The sequence below is a fragment of the Lolium rigidum genome, chromosome 6, assembly GCF_022539505.1.
Source record: "Lolium rigidum isolate FL_2022 chromosome 6, APGP_CSIRO_Lrig_0.1, whole genome shotgun sequence".
NCBI classification, from domain to species: Eukaryota; Viridiplantae; Streptophyta; class Magnoliopsida; order Poales; family Poaceae; genus Lolium; species Lolium rigidum.
The window spans coordinates 17,776,865-17,795,902 of record NC_061513.1 but is presented as its reverse complement, the minus strand read 5'-3'; the positions used below and the strand labels follow the sequence as shown (position 1 = coordinate 17,795,902).

General features: G+C 47.2%; 1 protein-coding gene across 1 annotated transcript; it reads right to left on the bottom strand.

The window, feature by feature from the left end:
- Positions 1–3,330: 3,330 nt before the first annotated feature.
- LOC124662214 lies at positions 3,331–11,048 on the bottom strand. Its single transcript, XM_047200081.1, has 5 exons — positions 10,672–11,048; positions 7,132–7,437; positions 6,298–6,463; positions 6,087–6,212; positions 3,331–4,738 (listed from the first exon to the last, which is right to left on the bottom strand). The coding sequence occupies exons 1-5, from the start codon at positions 11,046–11,048 to the stop codon at positions 3,485–3,487; spliced, it is 2,229 nt and encodes a 742-aa protein (XP_047056037.1). The 3' UTR covers positions 3,331–3,484.
- Positions 11,049–19,038: the final 7,990 nt, after the last annotated feature.

The following is a 19,038-nucleotide window of genomic DNA, read 5'->3' as shown; positions in this document are numbered from 1 at the left end:
TTGTATCCTCGCCGGCATCACCGATAAGCATGACTTTTTTTTTTTTTTTTTTTTGATGGTCACCGGGGGGGACAAAGTCCCCACCTGAATATTTTGTATATATTGCTTGGCCCCAAGGCCATAAGAGTTTGTACAGGGGGAGTTTTTCAGATAAAGGAGGTACAGGGGAGAGAGAACATCAGACAGAGGCGATGTTCTCAGTTAGGCAGCCCAGCCAAGCTGCCTCCGCGAGTTCTTGATCCCCAGGTAGTCTAGCTCGCCAGAAACGAGCCTCACTCCGACAGAGATGCAGCAGCAGCGGGAGGCAGGGTTGCTGCTCACGGAAGACGACGGCATTCCTATGTTTCCACAGGTTCCACAAGCACAGCAGGGTGAACGATGCCTCACTCCGATAAGCATGACTTCACTTTCTACACAGTTGGCTTCCCGGAGTCTGGCTGGACGATACGTGACGATGGTCTAATGGATATCGCTTTTTGCAAGGGCGGGCTCTATGGAATCACACGGCGTGCAAGGGGGCTCATCAGGTATGAGTTCGGCGTGGACGGGTATGGCGCACCGGCGCTCTTGAACATCCACTGGTTAAGCATACTCAACAACTGCTGGGAGAACCCTGACGAGCATGCTAGGTACATAGTTGACCTAGGTGGCAAGCTTCTGACAGTGGGGAGTAACCACAATTGGTGGTCGCACTGCTTGCGCAACGCCTGCGGGCCTCTCTTCAGCGTACACAAGCTAGTAGATACTGGCATAGAGATGGAAACTCGCTACCCTATGAGGTACAAGTGGGTGGAGGTGAACAACCTCGGGGAACACGCGCTCTTCTTGGGGCCAACATGCTCCAAGGCGTTGCGCATGCCAGCAAGAGGGTGCGGTGACGTGCGGAGAAACCAGATCTACTTCTCCCACCATCGCTGCTTACAACAAAAATATGAGATCCCAATGGGCGTCAAGGTGTTGTTAACGATGATGTCAGACCATGATAATTGTTCGTATTACATAGAAGACGAAAGTGACAATGGCGGTGTGGAGGGCATCATGTCAGTTGGCTACTACGTGATGGGTGGTGATCGTCCTTCCATGTGGCTACTACGTGATGGGTGGTGATCGTCCTCCCAGTTGGCTACTACATTTCTTTGGAGATTTAAAGGTTTGTTTCATTGCTTGGGATGTTTTCAGATCTTTTTTCTTGAACATAATAATCTTACTTTTATGTGCGATCGATCAAAATAATCATTGACAAGTGTCATGCATCCCGGCAAGTCACTAGATCACATTTGCACGCTTGCTTAATTTACTATTTATTAAAATCACAATAATTTATATCAGTTACTTATATTTTTTCTGCTTGATAAAGAAACACAAAAATGCTTTTAGATGAAAACAAATAAAGATGCACACATGTAGAGATATCACTGTTCAAAAACTACGCCGATTTACCGATTACTAGGCCGATTAATTTCTACTAGGGCCTGACCATGTCGATTACCATTAATCGCTTCTGTTAATCCTTTAGCCCGCAGCCTGATTACGAGGTATGTTCCTGATTAACTACTACACTTGGTCAAAAAAGTTATAATTTTTTTAATGCATATCGCTAGTACATAGGCTACCCCTCCCCAATAAAGTAGGTTTTGCATAGCTCCAGCTTGATTGCAGACTTCAGTAGCTCGATTTCCACTGTCGCTAACTAGTTTATTTCCCTCCCAGACCAGCTGCTCGCACTTGCCCAAACCTCAGATACAGGAGCTCGACCACCTTGAGGAGCTCGTCTAGGATCTCAAGGACGCCTTCAATAGGTTAGGTGGATGAGTTGTAAGAGGGGTCCTACCCTAGGTAGGTGGTGGGAGAAGATAAACTTCAAAGGTGAGATGAGAAGAAGTAGAAGGAAGGAAGGCGGCTTCGGCTAGTGGATCCTGATTATCTCGTGATCTTGAAGATTAGGTCACGAAGTAGCAACGTACACGTTTTTCTAGGATTTTAGGCTCTAGAGAAATAGAGACAGACATATAGAGGCTCATATACTATTATTTTTCTTATATAAACTGTTTTAAGTGTTAATTTGTGTAGGTTGCACCTATTAATAGCCGACCGATTAAATCAGTTAATCGTCTGAATTCCGATTAATCGCTACTCCCAAACCGACCGAGAAGTTAACTATTACCGATTTCCTTACCATTGAGAGACATCATTTTGCAATGATCCAGGTCAAATGCCGTCTCGTGAGCCATCATTCTTTTTCAAAATACGTAACATATATCCTTAATATTTTTTCTAGTCTATCAAGTCGTGAAATTATGGTGTAAAAAATTCGTCAATGGTACAAAATAATTTTAAATGTAACATTTTTTTTCAGATGTACATTTTTGAAAATGTTACATTATTTTGTGACATTTTTCTGCGGTATATCTAACTTTTTTATGAACTTATCTAATATTATAACAACACGTATGTAACATTTCTGCAATCCCTTTGTAGTCTTAGCCTATGCACATATTACTTGTAGCACTTTGCTTATACGCATACAACAAAAAAAATATGGATACCTATATATCAAATTGATATGTTGTATGTAACATCGAGAAAATTCCCCACAACCTAACTCCAGTGTTGACCATGGCAACACCACCATCCGCCAATTTGAGCTCGTCCAACATGCATCAGGCTCGTCGGAGGTTCATCATAGCCAGACCCAGTGACCCTCGAACTAATTCAGTGTCAGGCGTTGAATTCTCAATGTTCGGTGGATAGGTCTGCTATGACCATGTCCATGGAGGACGGAGGAGCTCCGGCGAAGGAGCCGTGAATGGCGCGGAAGAGGTTTGGCGGAGGAAGCAGCGGTCAAGCACAAGCAGTAGGGAAGGCAGGGGCAGCGAGACTCGACATCGATCTCACCAGAGTTCTACTACAAAATTGTCATGGAGTAGTGGAGCAGCGGCGCAATTCACATGGCGGCGGATCTCAGCCATGGACGCACAACGGCAACGGAAAGCGACGGCGGTGGCGCTATGCCATCCGGCTGGTCTGCACAACAGCTTCTTATCTGGAAGGATACAGAGAAGGTGGGTGAGGTGGGGCTTCAGGTTTGCTTCGACCGCGCGACGAGAGGGTCATACCGGCTGATCCATCAGCGGATGTTCTAAAGACTTTTCCTTATAGTGGTAAACATCTTGCAACAATCAATTACCGCATTATTATATTGAAGACATTATACTCGTTCCAAAACACAAGCATAATTCGAACTACGAGCAGGCAACAATGGGTACAAAACAGTTTTCAGGCATGCACATACTGCCAGGAAGTTGCAAGCTTGTCAAGACCGGGTAAAGATCACGATAAATAAAATCAGAAAAAGGTAAGTACAGAAGCAGACAGGAACCATACACCATCTTCAGTCTGAAATCCTGAATAGCTTAAACACTACCAGTAATCCAAAAAAATTGTTCTTACTCAGAAACAAAAAGGAACAGAGATAGCGCGCATTCTAAAAATATGGAGGGAGAAGCCACATGGGAGGATAAGGGCCTCTCCTCGCGTAGTATCCTACCGCCCTGATCATATCCACGCCATCATGGTCATCTTCCTTGAAGTACACAGGGTCGCCATCGTTGTTCGAGATTGCCAAGAACACCAGGTCATCCTCTGGGACCACGTTCCTCCCTAAGCAACTACGGTGGATGTAGTAGATGCGGTTTCTCTGCACGCCGCCATGCCTGTGCTCCGGCACGTGCACAGCCCTGGAGCAATTTGGACCCAAAAATAGGGCAAAGTCACCCAAGCTTGTCACCTCCTCCCATTTGAACGTGCCTGCCATCCTCTCGCCAGCGTTGGTGTGAACGAGGTTAAACACCTTGAAGTAAGGTCTGAAGTTGGGTGACCACGGAAACTTCACAGCCATCCCAAGCTTGCCATTCAGTTCAAAAATGTAGCTGACATCCACATCGATGTACCAGGCAGGACGCGCCTGGTGTTCCGTGGTGACCACTGGCCGATTGACACTCGTGACCACTGGCGCGCCATCTTTGTTTATACCGATCTCCAACTTGACAAGTTCAAAGAACTCTCGCGTGAGGCCATAGAGCTCACCATTCCAGAAGGTGATATCCGCAAGCCCGACACTGTATCGTCGTTCTTGTGTCGTCCACCCACCATCTGGACAGCCAACCCTACAGAGCGCAAGAGGAGAAACATCCGTGATGGCGGCGAGGATGCAGTCGCTCGAAGTGGGTGGTTTGGAGAAGATGATATTCCAAATCATCGTTTTGCAAAGGCGACCAGAGCGGGGAATCCACTTCTGCTTCTCGGAGAGCGCCACCTCAAAGCCTGAGAAGAGGTTAACGATTTTGAAAGGGCCCGGATCATATGTGGCAACCCAGCCACCTTCGTGACAGCCAATGAACCAGTGGTCTTTGAAACCTCTCAGGGCCAGGACACGCAGGATCTGGTTTTCCTCATGACAGTAAAGGCGCTTCATCTTGTCGCCATCACGTGGCAAGAGGAGCATCCACGGGAGTGCGGGCGGCGCGGGATGCTGTGAAGCTGTAGCAAACCACGACCTGCAGACAGCAGCAAAACGCACACGGCTGCGCGGATCCGGCACCCTGTCGTAGATGATACCAAAGAGATCCTGGGGAAACTTGGTAGACCAGCATTGTACCGGCGCTCCACTATCATGAACAATAAACTCAATAGAGTCCTTGTAATCCATGAATTCCTTCCACTGATTGCTGATGATTTTCTGATAAAAAAACAAAAGTTGTTCAGCACAACTGGATATGTTGATGATCTAACAGAATGAACTTAGACAATATAAGAAAGATATTCAGGACAAATAGAAACACCTCAGAAAAATATCCCCACGGAGCACCAACCTACTCTAAGTTCGGTACGAAATAAACAGCTAATAATAGTATAATACTCCCTCTGTAGACTCATGTGTGGCATTTTTGGACTTTGCACAAAGGTAGATGATAAGACTGACCTCTGATCATTTACAGAGGTGAGGGAGTACTTTGCATGGGTGCTAGTACAAAGGCAGAGAAAATAAGTACCAGCATGATGCGTAATATACTTCATTTATCCTACATCCATGACATACATTTATCAAAGAAGCTTTGGAAATATTATGCCTTACATTTATCATAAAAATGTTGCAATTTATTTTAAAAATCATTGAAAAATTTCAGTCATACAGCACAGCTCAACACGCTATTTTATCGGAAACTATTACACTTTTACCTAGGATAATTTATGTTGGAAACCACAACATAGATGCATAGTACAACCAAAGATGGCAATCCTTTAAGGTCTAAGTTTCTCCGACAATGTTCTGCTGTTCGCAGTACTGCATATATCATTTGAGGAATATAAGTTTCTTCAGTTCTATATGTTGTACTGTTCAGATATTCAGAAAACCATATAGTTAAAATAGCGTTTCTAGTTTCCAGAACGACATTTGGCACATGCCCACTTGCTCACCACATCTAGCTCGTCCATTTCTATGTCAAGGTCCCTGATGGGCACAGAGTCTCCCTCATCCTCCCTATGCATGCATGGTGGACTGACTGGAACTTGAAATACACACATATGAATATGTGAGGCAAACTGACGAACAGCTTCAGAGCCCACACACGCGCATAAACCAAGAACAGAGTATCAGAAAACGGTGATTATCCAGCCCCCCTACACACTTGGGGCAAACTTCCTTCGCTATTACTCAGAGTGGAAACACCTCCAGTAGAGAGCTGTGCCAGCAAGCGGCATACACCAGGTCATGCGAGTCACCTCCCAACCCCTCTTTACAACAACACCACTGACCCATCCCTTGTCTGCTGACTAAAATGCAGTCCTAGTGACGGAGTCACATTGTTCAGGACATGGCCTACCTAGATGACCCCTGTCCCAGTTTACAAATAACACAAAAACGAAAACAAGGCTTAACTGACAGATGACAAGGTAAAAAAACTAACAGTCCCAACACTATAAGTGCTTACATTTGTCAAATTTAAAATCTATGGAGCTGCAAATTACACAGTTGTCGCCTGCAGTGAAACAATAGACTTCAGTATGAATTTGAGAACTTATACCTGAGCAGGTTCATTAGCAGAATCTTTAGTCCATACAGCTATCATCTCCTGTGTCCGACGCACGCTGAGGACTGCTCCACAAATTTCATCCCCATATTCGAATCGTCCACCAATCAATGGCAGTAACTAAACATGGAGTTGTGAAAAGGTATTTAGGGTGGAATTTGCAGGTAAGGTAAGTGTCCACAAGAACGAGGCAAAAGACGCTTACTGTATGCACCCACAATGTGTCAGATTTCCCTTTGCCGCAACTGATGGTCCATTTACCTCCATTTGCACAAATGGGGTCTCCCAATTTCGGCTCAATCTTATCCTTGAGGCAGTACAGGTCAGCTCCCACACCCAATTTGCTGGGGTGAAGGATACTGTTGTAAAGGCTGAAATTCCATCCAACTCGTTAGCCATAAAGGAATACATTAATCTAGTAAACGAAAAAGGTTAAAAATTTCAGTAAATAAAGAATGAATTATCAAGACGAACATATCCTGATTTCCTAAGCAAGCCATTATCAACAACAAAAAATCCCCCTGAAATATGTTGTGAGTAACAACAGGTATTATCATCAGGGGGAAGACAATCCAGGAGGTCAGCCAATGTACACTCCTCACTTAAACGTCGTAGGTGGATTTTTCACATATCTCCAAACACTTGATCGAAAGAGCATCATAGTTAATATCAATTACAATCATACTGTTGAAGTTTCAGTATACCATGGTACCCAAAATTACTTTCCCCATTGTACGAGGCTTGGAAAATAAGAGTGTGTGTTGTAGCCATCTAGCTAAATGTAACCTATATACATCTCATTTTCAGCCCCAAGAAAGAAAAAGAAAAACGCAGATGAAATTCACTAAGAAACTCGCTGCTACAGTTGATTGAGGGCATCGTATCAGCGATTGAAAAGTTTCATGCGTTCCCTAAGGCGAATATGTTGAGAGACATCTGAAATTACAGCAATGACTCCCTCCTACGAGCAATCAGCCGAGAAATCGAGAATACATCGGACGAGGGTTTTTTGAGGAGGCCAAGGGTTGGGGGATAAAACCTCCAGAATTCGTCGACGGTGGAGAAGGTGTAGACGGTCCTCTCCGAGGCGACCTGCCTCCTGGCCCCCACCTGCGGGCTGACGAGCCAGAAGGCCCAGCCGTGCTTGAGCGTTTGGCCGCTAGCCTGCCCGTGCGCGGCGCCGGCTGAGTCGTCGTTGTCGGCGATCTCTGCCTCCTCCATCTCCGCGTCGGTGGTCGCGGGGATCGTGTTGGCGACCTCGGCGTCGGCAATGCCGGCGGCGGCGGGGATGAGAACACTCGCAGCCGCCGGAGCGATACTTTTTTTTTTTGTCTTTGAAGCGGTACTTTAGGAGTGGAAAATACAGTTTTGATATGCGAAAAATAATAGCTGCTCCTTTTCTCCTTCTCTGGCCTTTTTTTTTTGAACGCTTCTCTGGCTTCTTTTATACGCACCAGATTTATTATCCGGATATCTAAATTAGTTATGGGATATAACTAATACAAAAGCCTCAGCTAAAAAGTGTCTTATGAGAGAAGCTTGGGAGCAGGCAGCTTATTTTTCAAGCTGGCAAAATACCTAGACCTCAGGCGCATCGCCATGTTTCTGGAAACTTAAGTCTGTATTTTAAAAAAAAAAAATTAAAAAAGCCATTGTGTCATGTGGTACCTAGAGATAGAGAGCAAACATATCACTTTTTTTTAGCAAATTCAGCATGAGCTAGTTTTGGATATTATTTATCCACCTACATGTTCGTATTCTCTTCTAGAATTGATATGGATTGTAAGTTGGATTTTTTACCTGCACTTCATTGAGAAAGATTTCATTATTAGAGTTATATCGAGAAATAACACGTGCCTAGGTTCGATATGTTTCCTTTCCCAAGTGTATCTTTTTATATATTCCAAATAACATTTCAAACATGGTAAAATTATTCTAACATATACCGAACTAGCTCCTAGGGGACAGCCGGCCAGCGAATCCTTAACCGCCACCGTCCTAGTGTCCTATCCTTCCAGCCCACCTCGTTGCAGATTGCCCACTTTGCGTTGCGGGAGACTCTCGTGGTGTCCACATCATTCGTGGTCGAACATCCGGACGACCCTAATCTTCTTAGTGGTGGCCATGCCACTACGCCCATGCATCCTCCTTGGGCAGCGTGCGCATTAGCGGAGATTGAATGCCGAGATGGCTAGGAGCGTCCAAACTGTGCAACTGAGGTCGTGGCATAGATGATGGTTATGATACACGGCGAAGCTTTCTGATTTATGTTTAGGGGTTGTACGGGATCTACTTTTTTTCATGTTTCTTGGTGGAGGCGGCGACACATCTTCATGATCCATACTAGGAGGCGATTTGTAGCCCAGCTTGGTGGTCTTGATCCAGTTAGAAGTGAAATTGCCTATTTGAGTCACCCATGTGTTGGCTATTTTACTATCGGTGGGAGGAGTCCTGGTTTCCAAGCTCCTGGGCTTCGTGGAAATAGGCGAGCACACGACGCGCAAGGGGGCTTGTCAAGTTTGAGGGCGTGGAGCCGTGGACAGACATGGCGCACGCATTGGTGCTCTTGAACATCCACTGGTTGAGCATTCTCAACAACTACTGGGAGAGTCCCGACAAGCACGCTAGGTACATTGTTGAGCTAAGCGGCATGCTTCTGGCTATGGGAAGTAACCACAATTGGTGATCGCGCTACTTGCGCAACCCCTGCAAGCCTCGCTTCCCCATCGACGAGCCAGTAGATACAAGCATAGAAATGAAAATTATCTACCCTATGAGGTACAAATGGGTAGAGGTGAACAACCTATGAGAACACACACGCTGTTCTTGGGACCAACATGCTCCAAGTCAGTACGCGTGCCAACAAGCGGATGCCCCGACGTGCGCAGAAACCATATCCATTTCTCCCACCATCGTTGCTTAAAACAAAAGTACAAAATCCCTATGGGGTCAAGGTGTTGTTAATGACATCAGATCATGATGATTGTCCCTATTACTAGGAAAATGAAAGTGACAATGGCGGTGTGGAAGGCATCATGTATGTAGGATACTACGTAATGGGTGGTGATCATCCTCCCATGTGCCATTTCCCTCCGGATATCTCGCCGTTTGTGACTAGTTCACTAGCACACGACGTTATACATTCGTTCAGAAATTTAAATCAGTAGCTGTCAAATGTTGGGTGACTACACGGCTCATTGTAGACAACCTGCATGTCCTTTTTTTTATCACGGACTATCTCTTTTAGGTTTCTAGGTTATTAGTGTGAAGAGCGGTAGTAAGGGATACAAGTTGGTGAGTAGGGTTTGCCCTGTCGAGTTGGGCCGGATTGAGGGAGACATGGAGAGCGCTACATGAGGAGTGGAGAGTCGGAAGTGGTCACTGGAACGAGGGTTCTTGTATTCTTTAGGAAGAAATGGAGTTATGATTTGTTTTATAGGCACTAGAAGAAATGTGGCCAACTACGTGGGCCAGATTGTACATTGTGCCCAAATGATTGGCTCTGTGTTGGTGGGCCATCACTTAGATGATGAAGTGTAAGCTGCTAGTCCCATCCCTCATACAAGCAAGGTCTCAATTATTGCCCCAAAGTCACGTGTGTCTTGTGAAGTTCTCTATAAAAGAAAATTGACAATCAATACCATATATATTTAAAGTAGTAAATAACATATAGTAGGTATACATCAACTGTCTCCAACGATTACAAAAGAAATCCTAAACATAGATCGGATGCTCCATCCCTCCCAACCCCAGCAAGTCATACGGAGCAGAGGGGAACCGAGTTAAAGTGGAGGCAGTGGGTTGCGGCTGGTTTGTGAGGAGGCGACTAGGTCATACACTCATACCGCACTTCACCAATTCAAAATTTTGTCTAGCGAGAGGGACGGTTATTTCAGCTCGTATTTAGTAATTTCCATTTAGTTAGTGAACAAAGTCCTAACAATGCTTTCCCTCGGGGGGTCACAAAATTTCTGAACATACCCAACAAAATGGCGACTTAAATTTGGAAATTGTAACCAATGTCCACGTACATACTTGGGTGTTAATTTATTGAACTTGGCTCACCTATATTTTTTCTCTCACAGAAAGTGTGGCATGTTGATTAATTAGTTTAAGCATTACAGTCGTCGTGCCACAAAGAAAGAACCTTGGTTTATTACATCAAAAAAATCACAGTATATATAAAAGCCACATAACTGAAAAGTGCTGACTTATCATAGAGCAAATTGAAGGGAGTGGCACGAATATGGAGGAATACGTTTAATTAGAGATATCGAAACAGATGACAAGAACAAGCGAATGCAGGGAATAGCTTGCCTTGCATTAGGCGCTGACATGGTCCGACGATGTAAGTGTAAGATGAAACCAGCACGCATGGATGGATGCAAGTTACAAACTAAAGGGTAGCCCCCAGAGGGAAGAATACACTAAAGACAGCAGAGAACAAACAGAACACAAGAAGAAACCTAGGCGCTCACATGCTCCGACGACCACGAACAAACAAGTGTGGTGCACTGACAAGGAGCTTCATTAGGGAAATAAATGGAGTGGCCTAGAGACAACAATCTACGTAAGTTACAGATCGTCGGTGATCTTGACGGAGCCGCCGGGGAGGAGCTTGCTAAGGTGGCGAGTGAGCAGCTCGTGGGAGGCGGCGCGGGCCTCCTCCTTGGCGCGGATCTCGGCGGGGGTGTTCTCGGGCATGTTGTGGACGGCCTTGGCGATGGGCCGCAGGTGCTCGAGCTCGGCGTTCATGAACGCCATCGCCCGCTGGACGGGCTCGGCGGGGTCGCGTTCGTGCTTGTAGCTGGACATCACCCCGAGGGCCTCCTTCATGGCCTTCTGCCGCTGCGGGAGGTCGTCGTCGTCCCAGCCGGCGGCGAATGCTGCTCCCCCGTGCCTGCTGTAGCTGGCGGCCAGAGCAAGGACGAGCAAGAAGAGGATGAGCCTGGCCATGGTGTGGGGAGGGGAGTGAAGCGATTGCATCTCTTGGACTTGGAGTAGGAAGATGCTCAGTATATATGACGGGGCAGTTGCAGTGGCAGGCACTAGGGCACTTTCGTGTTGCGCAACGGCCGCCTGCTTGCTAGCAGTTGGTGCAGTGTAAGCGCAGCGTGAAGACTGGACACAAGATGTGACTGACGAAGCTGCATTTTTGACCGTTCCAACAACCTCATTTGAACTATCAGCTCTAGCTTCACAAGGATGCATGTGAGTAGTAGTAGTGTAGTACAGGATAGAGTGACCCGCCAGGCTGACTGGTTTCCAATCTCTAACCTTTGCTTCACAAATGGCACGATCTACTACATTGTCTTAGCCTCTTAGCTTTATGCATCTCGGCATCTCTACTCTCAGTCTCTCGTAAAAAAAATGCAGAAAAACATTTCTAGCGGCTACCTTTTGGTAAAATTTCCGGAAATTCTGAACTTGACAACTTTATTATTTGGTTTTCAATTATTTTCTGTGATATGTCATTGTGGCAAAAACATCAGATAAATTTCGAAACTCACACACAAATTTCAGTAATTTCAAGAAGATTACAAGTATATTTCATATTTTTTTGGGATAACATTAGATATGTTTCTAATCGACTATGGTTTATGCATAGTGTGTAAATGGGTGGAAAAAATGTTAACGTGGTATTTTAGGGTCCATCTAGATCTCAGTTAACTGAGAGTTAACTAACTCTCAACAACTTCTTCTCCGCCTCCGGCTAGCCTCCTCCGCAACCACCGTCGCCCGGACCGCCGTCCACCCCGCCCGCGGCCGGCGCGCTCACGCGCCCCTCGCCTCCCCGCCCTGCCCCAAGATCGCCCCCACCGCCGATCCACCGCCACCCCTGCCATCCCTCTAAACCCCGCCTATTTATCTCCGGAGCCGGCACCCCACACCCGCACCCTAAACCATAAGGTTCATCCTCGTCGTCCTCTCCACCGTGGCCAGCCGCGCCGTCGCCGGCACCGGCTCGGCGGACGTTCCCCCGCCCCCTCCCTCCTCCCTCCACTCACTCTTTGTGTCCAAGGTAGAAGATGATGCACGGATCTTGACGCGATTTGAACGGTGGGAGATTCTACTGAGCTTTAAGCTAACTCTCACTTTATTGAGATTTAGCAAAACTGTTTTAGTATAGGTATGAGCCACACCTCCGAAATAATGTACTTTAGAACTTGATGTTCTGCCCATGTAAATATTTTATGAACTGAAAAATACAGCAGCAGGAAGTTTCACCCCTATTATTTTTCTGTAAAAAAAATTGTAATACACAAACACCAAATATCTTTTTGGGAACAGCTCTTTCAACTTGTGCACATATGTAGGCCGGCCCTCATTCAAAATCTCTCAAATACGTTGTCCAGATATACTTTTAGTCATCTAATGCATAAGAGAGAGGTAGTACGTACTAAGAAGTAACCAAAGAGCTCATGAGAGGCCCTAGCGAATGTTGAAGAAATATATGTATGTTGGATGCCAAGAGCCCAAGAGGAGCTAGCGTCGAGAGATAGGATATGATTGCCAGCGTACGTTTTAGTGAGTGTACCAACTCGCATGCATTTGGCCATTACTATTACACCAATAGTTCCTAAACCCTAATACAAAGTACACGGCTCCAATGATTAGTAGTTTAAAAACAATCGAACGATGCCTAAACCCAACGAAAAATTTCCAACACAAGATACTGCAATACTACATGGAAAAGGAAAACTACAGACCATACATGCTCTCCGACGATGAACAAGCAAATGTGGTGCACCGAGGGGAAACGGCTTAATTAGGGAAATAAAAGGCAGATGCCTCGAGCCCTAGAAAACACGATCAACTTATGTAAAGTCTAAGACGAAACCAGCATGTTGCATGCATGCATGCATATTACAGATCGTCGGTCTTGCCGGGCCCTTGAGGCATGAGATGCCGGAAGTGGCGCATCACGAGCTCAAAGGCGGCGTCGGACGCCTCCTCCTTGCTGCGGGCGTCGGCGGCACTGTCCTCCGGCATGTTGCGGATTGCGCCGACGATGGTCCCCAGCGGCCCGATCTCGCGTTTCATGAACGCCGCCAGCCGATAGACCGTCTCGGTATCGGCTGCTGCCGCGGTCACGGGGTTGGAGAAAATCCGGACGAGCTCCGCCATGGTCTCCCGCCGCTGCGCCAGGTTGTCCTCATCCACCGCGGTGGCGGAGACTGCTCCGGCGTTGGTGGCAGCGGCGAGAGCGAGCGCCAGGAGGAAGACGAGGAGCTTGGCCATGGTGAGAGCAATGGCTTGCATCTCCAGGAGAATAAAGGTGAGTATATAATGGTGTGGTGGCGGTGTGTGGCACACCGATTCCGTGGCACAACTGCAGCTTGAGGATCACTGGGCGCAACAAGAGTGTGACCGGCCGTGCTTTAACGTTCCAACCTGCAACAGGCTCGTGGAGAAAGAAGACAGCCACATGATGGTACTAGCTTTTGCATCAAATTGGTGTGAATAGTACTGCGTGGTAGTGACAAGCCGAACGGCCGGTTGACTGAGTTCCATCTCATTTTCAGTCAATGTTACAGCCCATATGTATGATCCAGTATACGTACTGTTACTGACTCCTAGCTTTATGCATCGGATCGAAGTGAACATGTACGCTCCAAACAGGTGGTCTTAGCTATAGCCTATATCAGTCATCCAAATATATTTCTCTAGTCATGCAGTCCATAAGAGGCAAGATCTGATACCCTCTGTTCTCATAAATAAAGCTTTTATAATTAAATCAATAACCAAACCTTACTAAGTTTGGAATATATAGAAATAATATAAAAAATCCAACGTGAAATACGTATATTATAAATATATTCTATGGTGAATCTATTGATATTAAGTAGATATTGTGTATTTTTTTATTTTTTCTATACAATTGGTCAAATTTCGGTTGCATTGACTTTTGACAAAATTTATATGCATTATTCACTGGAACTGGTAGAATAATAAAGAAGGAATAAATAAACAAACCACTATCCTCTCTTGAACTAAGTACGAGTTGGAGCTGAAATTTAATGACATCACCTAACCGAGAAATAAGTAAATTCTCAATCAACTTAGAATCAGTCAGTTCCTATAGGTGTTACATTTCACCATTTTGTTTCTCCCTCAAGGTATTGGTTCCCATCCAGTGTACCCATATTGTCGTTGCTCTAACGAGTGTGTCAAGTACCAGCACAAAGTAACAAAGTGTGGTAAATGTGCATTCTGAGGTAAATCACATGAGATCAGAAAATACAGTCTCCAAGCAATGTAATATTTTTTCAACATAGCAGGCTGTGTAAATAAATGCAAAATTTGAACGAAGGCGAGAATCTATGTGCTTTGGCACACGCCACATATCCGACTCAAATTTCCCGTGGGAATAATCGTAAGGTTGGTCTCACTGCTACACCCTGTCGACATGAGTGTGGGAGACAGGCAAAGGCGCGAGTTGACCCACTGAAATCCTGGTGTACATAAGGTTGGTCTCGCTGCTAGCTTTCCAGCGGTTTGTGGTCTGGAAGTCTGAATATCCTGCTGCAGGATTTGCTTGGCTTCAGGCAAATCTCTCCACGCTCCTATTGCAGGCATGAACGGCCGCTGATGCTAGTACTAGTTCGTGTGATGCATCAGCCACGCTCTTTTTACTGCCATTCACGCCGCGGTAGTTGCGCAACGCGATCGGTGTATGCCTCATATGTCAGAGCACACGATATATGCTCATCATTTCCTTGGCTCAAGAGCTGCACACTGATCGATCCACCTATCCAGTTCGCCATGGCCAGGGCTCCGGCGGCGAGGCACCTAAATACATTGCACCATCTCGTTCCCTCAAGGCATTTCTTCCCATCCGGTGCAGCCATATTGTCGTTGCTCTAGCGAGTGTGCAAGTACCTGCATAAAGTAAATAAGTGGTGGCAAATATGCTATGTGAGGTAAATCACACCAGTTCAGAAAATATCGTTTCGAAGCAATGTCAATTTTTTTTTGATAACCAAGCTGTGTAAATAAATGCAAAAATTCAAACGAAGGTGAGAATCTGTGTGCTTCCACTACGGGAAAAGAAGCCGTTGCCGTGCGAGGCTTTGGACGGCAAAGAGGCCTGTACGCACGGCAACGGCTTTGCCGTGCGTGCACTCACGGCAAAGTGTGCACGGCAACGGCTTCGACGGCAAAGCAACCTTTGCCGTGCGCATGCAGGAAATGCACGGCAAAGCCCTTTGCCGTGCGTCGCTCTCTCTGCCGTGCGCTGCGAACGCTGCCGTGCGAGGACTCTTTGCCGTGCGCTGCCATCGCTGCCGTGCGACTTTGCTTTGCCGTGCGCCATATTTCTTTGCCGTGCGCCAAGCGTTGCCGTGCGCAACATTCGCTGCCGTGCGTAGCTTTGCCGTGCGGCCTTGCTCTGCCACGCACGGGAAAGCCCCTTACAGGCACGCCCCCCAGGAGCTCCCAGGAGCACAGTTGGGCGACACGTGGCCCCTTTGCCGTGCGTGTGCGCACGGCAAAGAGACCAAATGTCCTTTGCCGTGTGCACACACACGGCAAAGGGGCCTGATTTTTTCATTTTTTTGCTATTTTTCAATTATCCCTGCATTTCAAATATTGCATTTCACAAATATAGCATATATAACATATATATCAACATAAGATCACCAAACACATCAACAACACCACAAATACATCGAGCACACATAGTTCATGCATACAATCCGTTACATAGAGTCCACATCGAGCACACATAGTTCATGCATAGCAATGTCCATTATTACAATCCATAACAAGTGCGAACAATCCATTACAACGACGACGAGTGCACGAAGACCATGCCATCAACCTTGTCCTCCTCCGCTTCCGCCGGCCTCATTGTCATTGCCTTGTGACATATAATCTATAAGCAGGTTGATGGAATGAACATTTGCATATTGAACAAGCACAAGTAGCGGGTTGGGCACAAGCGTAGGAGGTCACTGAGCAATTTGGTCGAATAGTAGAAGTTTTGCGGCAAGAGGTGCCCTTTCGGCAGAAGGCTGCCTACGATGACCAGAAGTTCATCGAACCCATCTCTGCACAAGTTCCTATGGCACTTCAAGGCCATAAGGCGAGCGATGGCATCTAGTTGGGTAACCTCTGTATTTTCATGTAGGGGTTTCTGCGAAGCAAACAGAGCCTCATAGTACTCCTTTGTGTTTTCCTCCGGGTCCTCACTTGTCTCCGCATCCTGAGGTGTCTCCACCTCTACATGAGAGCTTTCAGGCACATTACCATTAGCCAAGTTTTCTAAGCACCTATCAAAACCAGTGTCATATTCCCCCCTAGGTTGAATCTGCCGCACCTCCTTCCTAGCACGTTTCTTTGCCTTTTCTCCATGGTAAGTCCAAATCCCGTAGGACGGTGTGAACCCAAACTTGATCAGGTGCATACTCATAGTTTCCTTGTCCTGTGCCTTTCGGTTAGCGCACTTACTACAAGGGCACCAAACACTTATAGGTCTGCTAGGGATGGCAAACGCCCTATCCACAAACTGCTCGGTCTTTTCTCCCCATTCATCGAGTATAGTTCCACCGACCGATTCTGCCATCGTACATCCAGCCACGATTATCCATCCTCTAATCAGCAACAAAACAGACGAACATAGCATTTATATATCAAATACGAAATAAATGCATCATATATTTATTTATTTTACGCGTGCATCAACCTGAAACTCTACTAGGTGGGCTCCTAGCAGCCGCCGGATCCGTAGATTGAGTACGTTCTCCCAGCTCTACCCCGATCCGAGACAGAATTTCGGCAGCACCTCCCCGCTGCTCTCCCGATACACGTCTCGGCAAAAAGCCGAGAGGGGTGTGCATCCGGAGAACAACGGGGAGGCGCTACCGAAATCCTGTCTCGGATCGGGGTAGAGCACGGAGAACGTACCCAACTACGCATCCGCCGGCTGTCCCGATAAATGCCGTAAGAGTTACGGTTCATAATATGCGAGACCACTAATGCATATTTATCCGCGTAACCCTTACGGTCGGGAAGAGACGCCTAGGTATCGCGACGGACTTGGTGATCTAGACACAAAAAAAAACCTAGGTACAAGAGAGGCGAACGGATTCTCACCCTCGAAGCGTGATCGACAACAAGCGAAGAAGATCAACGACCCTCTGAGAGAATCGCCGAAGAAGATCCGGAACGCCCCGTCAAACACCCCCGCGACGCCGCCCCTCGTGTCCACCTCGAAGCATCGCCTGCATAACGAGAAAAATAGTCATGCAAGTGAACAAGAATTTTTTACAATAGTGGTATAACAATATTACTTCACCATAAAGAATTTCCTTCCGGCACATTATCTTATTTTTGCCATATGGGGCTAGTTTTAACATATCCGTATCATAAACACCTTTTTCAAAGCTAAATTCCTATTTCTAATTTATACTAAACACTAAAATATTATACTAAACTAAAATCCTATATCTAATTCATACTAAACTAAAATCCCAGTTGGAAGTTTAGAACCGGATTATACTATCATCTCCTCCATGCCCATGAACAGCCATGAGAAGACAATGCCAAGGTAAAATAGCCTTCACTCGCACACACAAAATTCTCACCGCGGGCGGCGGCGGGCTCCCAAGTTGGAATTGGAAGCTTTCCATACGCAGTCATATGCCCAACTCAAGGACACCCTGCTAGATCCTCCCCGGCGGCTAAAACCACCGATCACGGCAAAATCTAAAGAATAATCCTCGAGGGCACGCCCGCTGGCAGCAGAATTGCGCCCGTTACCCCCACGAAAATAGCAGCCCCTACCGAACCGGGCCGACAGAACCCCAACCCCAATCACCCCGACCACGTGACGAGCAACGTCGCGGCTGCGGTGTCCACTCCACTCCACTACGAGCTAGCAACGACTGACGAGGAGCCGGAATTCCCGCCGAAATGCAGTCCCTCGAGCTGGATTTGCTTCCCCCTTCTCGGCGGCGGCAATTTGCGCGGGTCAGATACCGAGGGAGGGTAAACCAGAGCCTACGGCAACGCACCCTAACAAACCCTAACCGTGGCAGAAAAAAAAACCCGGACGGTGCGTTACCTTGAAGCACGGGAGGAGGCCGGCGGCGGCTGCGTGGGAGGAGGAGGCCGGCGGCGGCTGCGTGGGAGGAGGAGGAGGAGGCCGGCGGCGGCTGCGTGGGAGGAGGAGGCCGGCGGCGGCTGCGTGGGAGGAGGAGGCCGGCGGCGGCTGCGTGGGAGGAGGAGGAGGAGGCCGGCGGCGGCTGCGTGGGAGGAGGCCGGCGGCGGCTGCGTGGGCGGGTGGGGCCAGCAGCGGCGGCGGCGTGGGCGGTGGGGGCTGGCGACGGCGGCTGGCCGGAGGGGCGGAGGAGAGCGAGGAGGTGGGCGGCGGCGCTTGGCGCGTGGGAGGAGGCGGGGGTGCGGGCGCGTGCTCGATTGGCCGGAAACACACCCGGTCGGATCGACGTTTAGGGTTAAGTGAAAGTGGCTTTGCCGTGCGCGAGCCTTTGCCGTGCGGCGGGGGCGCTTTGCCGTGCGGCGAGTTCTTTGCCGTGGGCTTACGCACGGCAAAGGGAGAAGCGCACGGCAAGGGAGAAGCGCACGGCAAAGGACCCTTTGCCGTGCGGCGAGTTCTTTGCCGTGGGCTTACGCACGGCAAAGGATTTTTTATTTTTACCATTTTAATTATCGATAACATTAAGTTTTATTTAAAATTTATATTAAACTTGTTTTTTCAAAATGTGTATTATGTAATAATATATGTCCCATGCTTTTCAATAAATATGTGATTCAATCCGGTTCACCTCACGCGGAAAAATCAAGGGGGGTAGACGCAACTTCAATTGCTAACGCGGGAGTTGCAGATCAACCCGAAATCCCTAACCATAACCCTTAACCCTAAACCTTACCCTAACCCTAAATCATAACCAAAAGAATTAAAAAGTTACATTGGTGCACCCTC

Bases quoted from the DNA above. Each gene is read 5' to 3' on its own strand.
- LOC124662214 (XM_047200081.1), bottom strand. From the start codon at position 11,048: ATGGCCAGGCTCATCCTCTTCTTGCTCGTCCTTGCTCTGGCCGCCAGC. The intron at 6,464-7,131 runs GTTTTATCCCCC...ATGGAATTTCAG, and splicing joins ACCGTCGACGAATTCTGGAG to CCTTTACAACAGTATCCTTC. The intron at 6,213-6,297 runs GTAAGCGTCTTT...CTCCATGTTTAG, and splicing joins ACACATTGTGGGTGCATACA to TTACTGCCATTGATTGGTGG.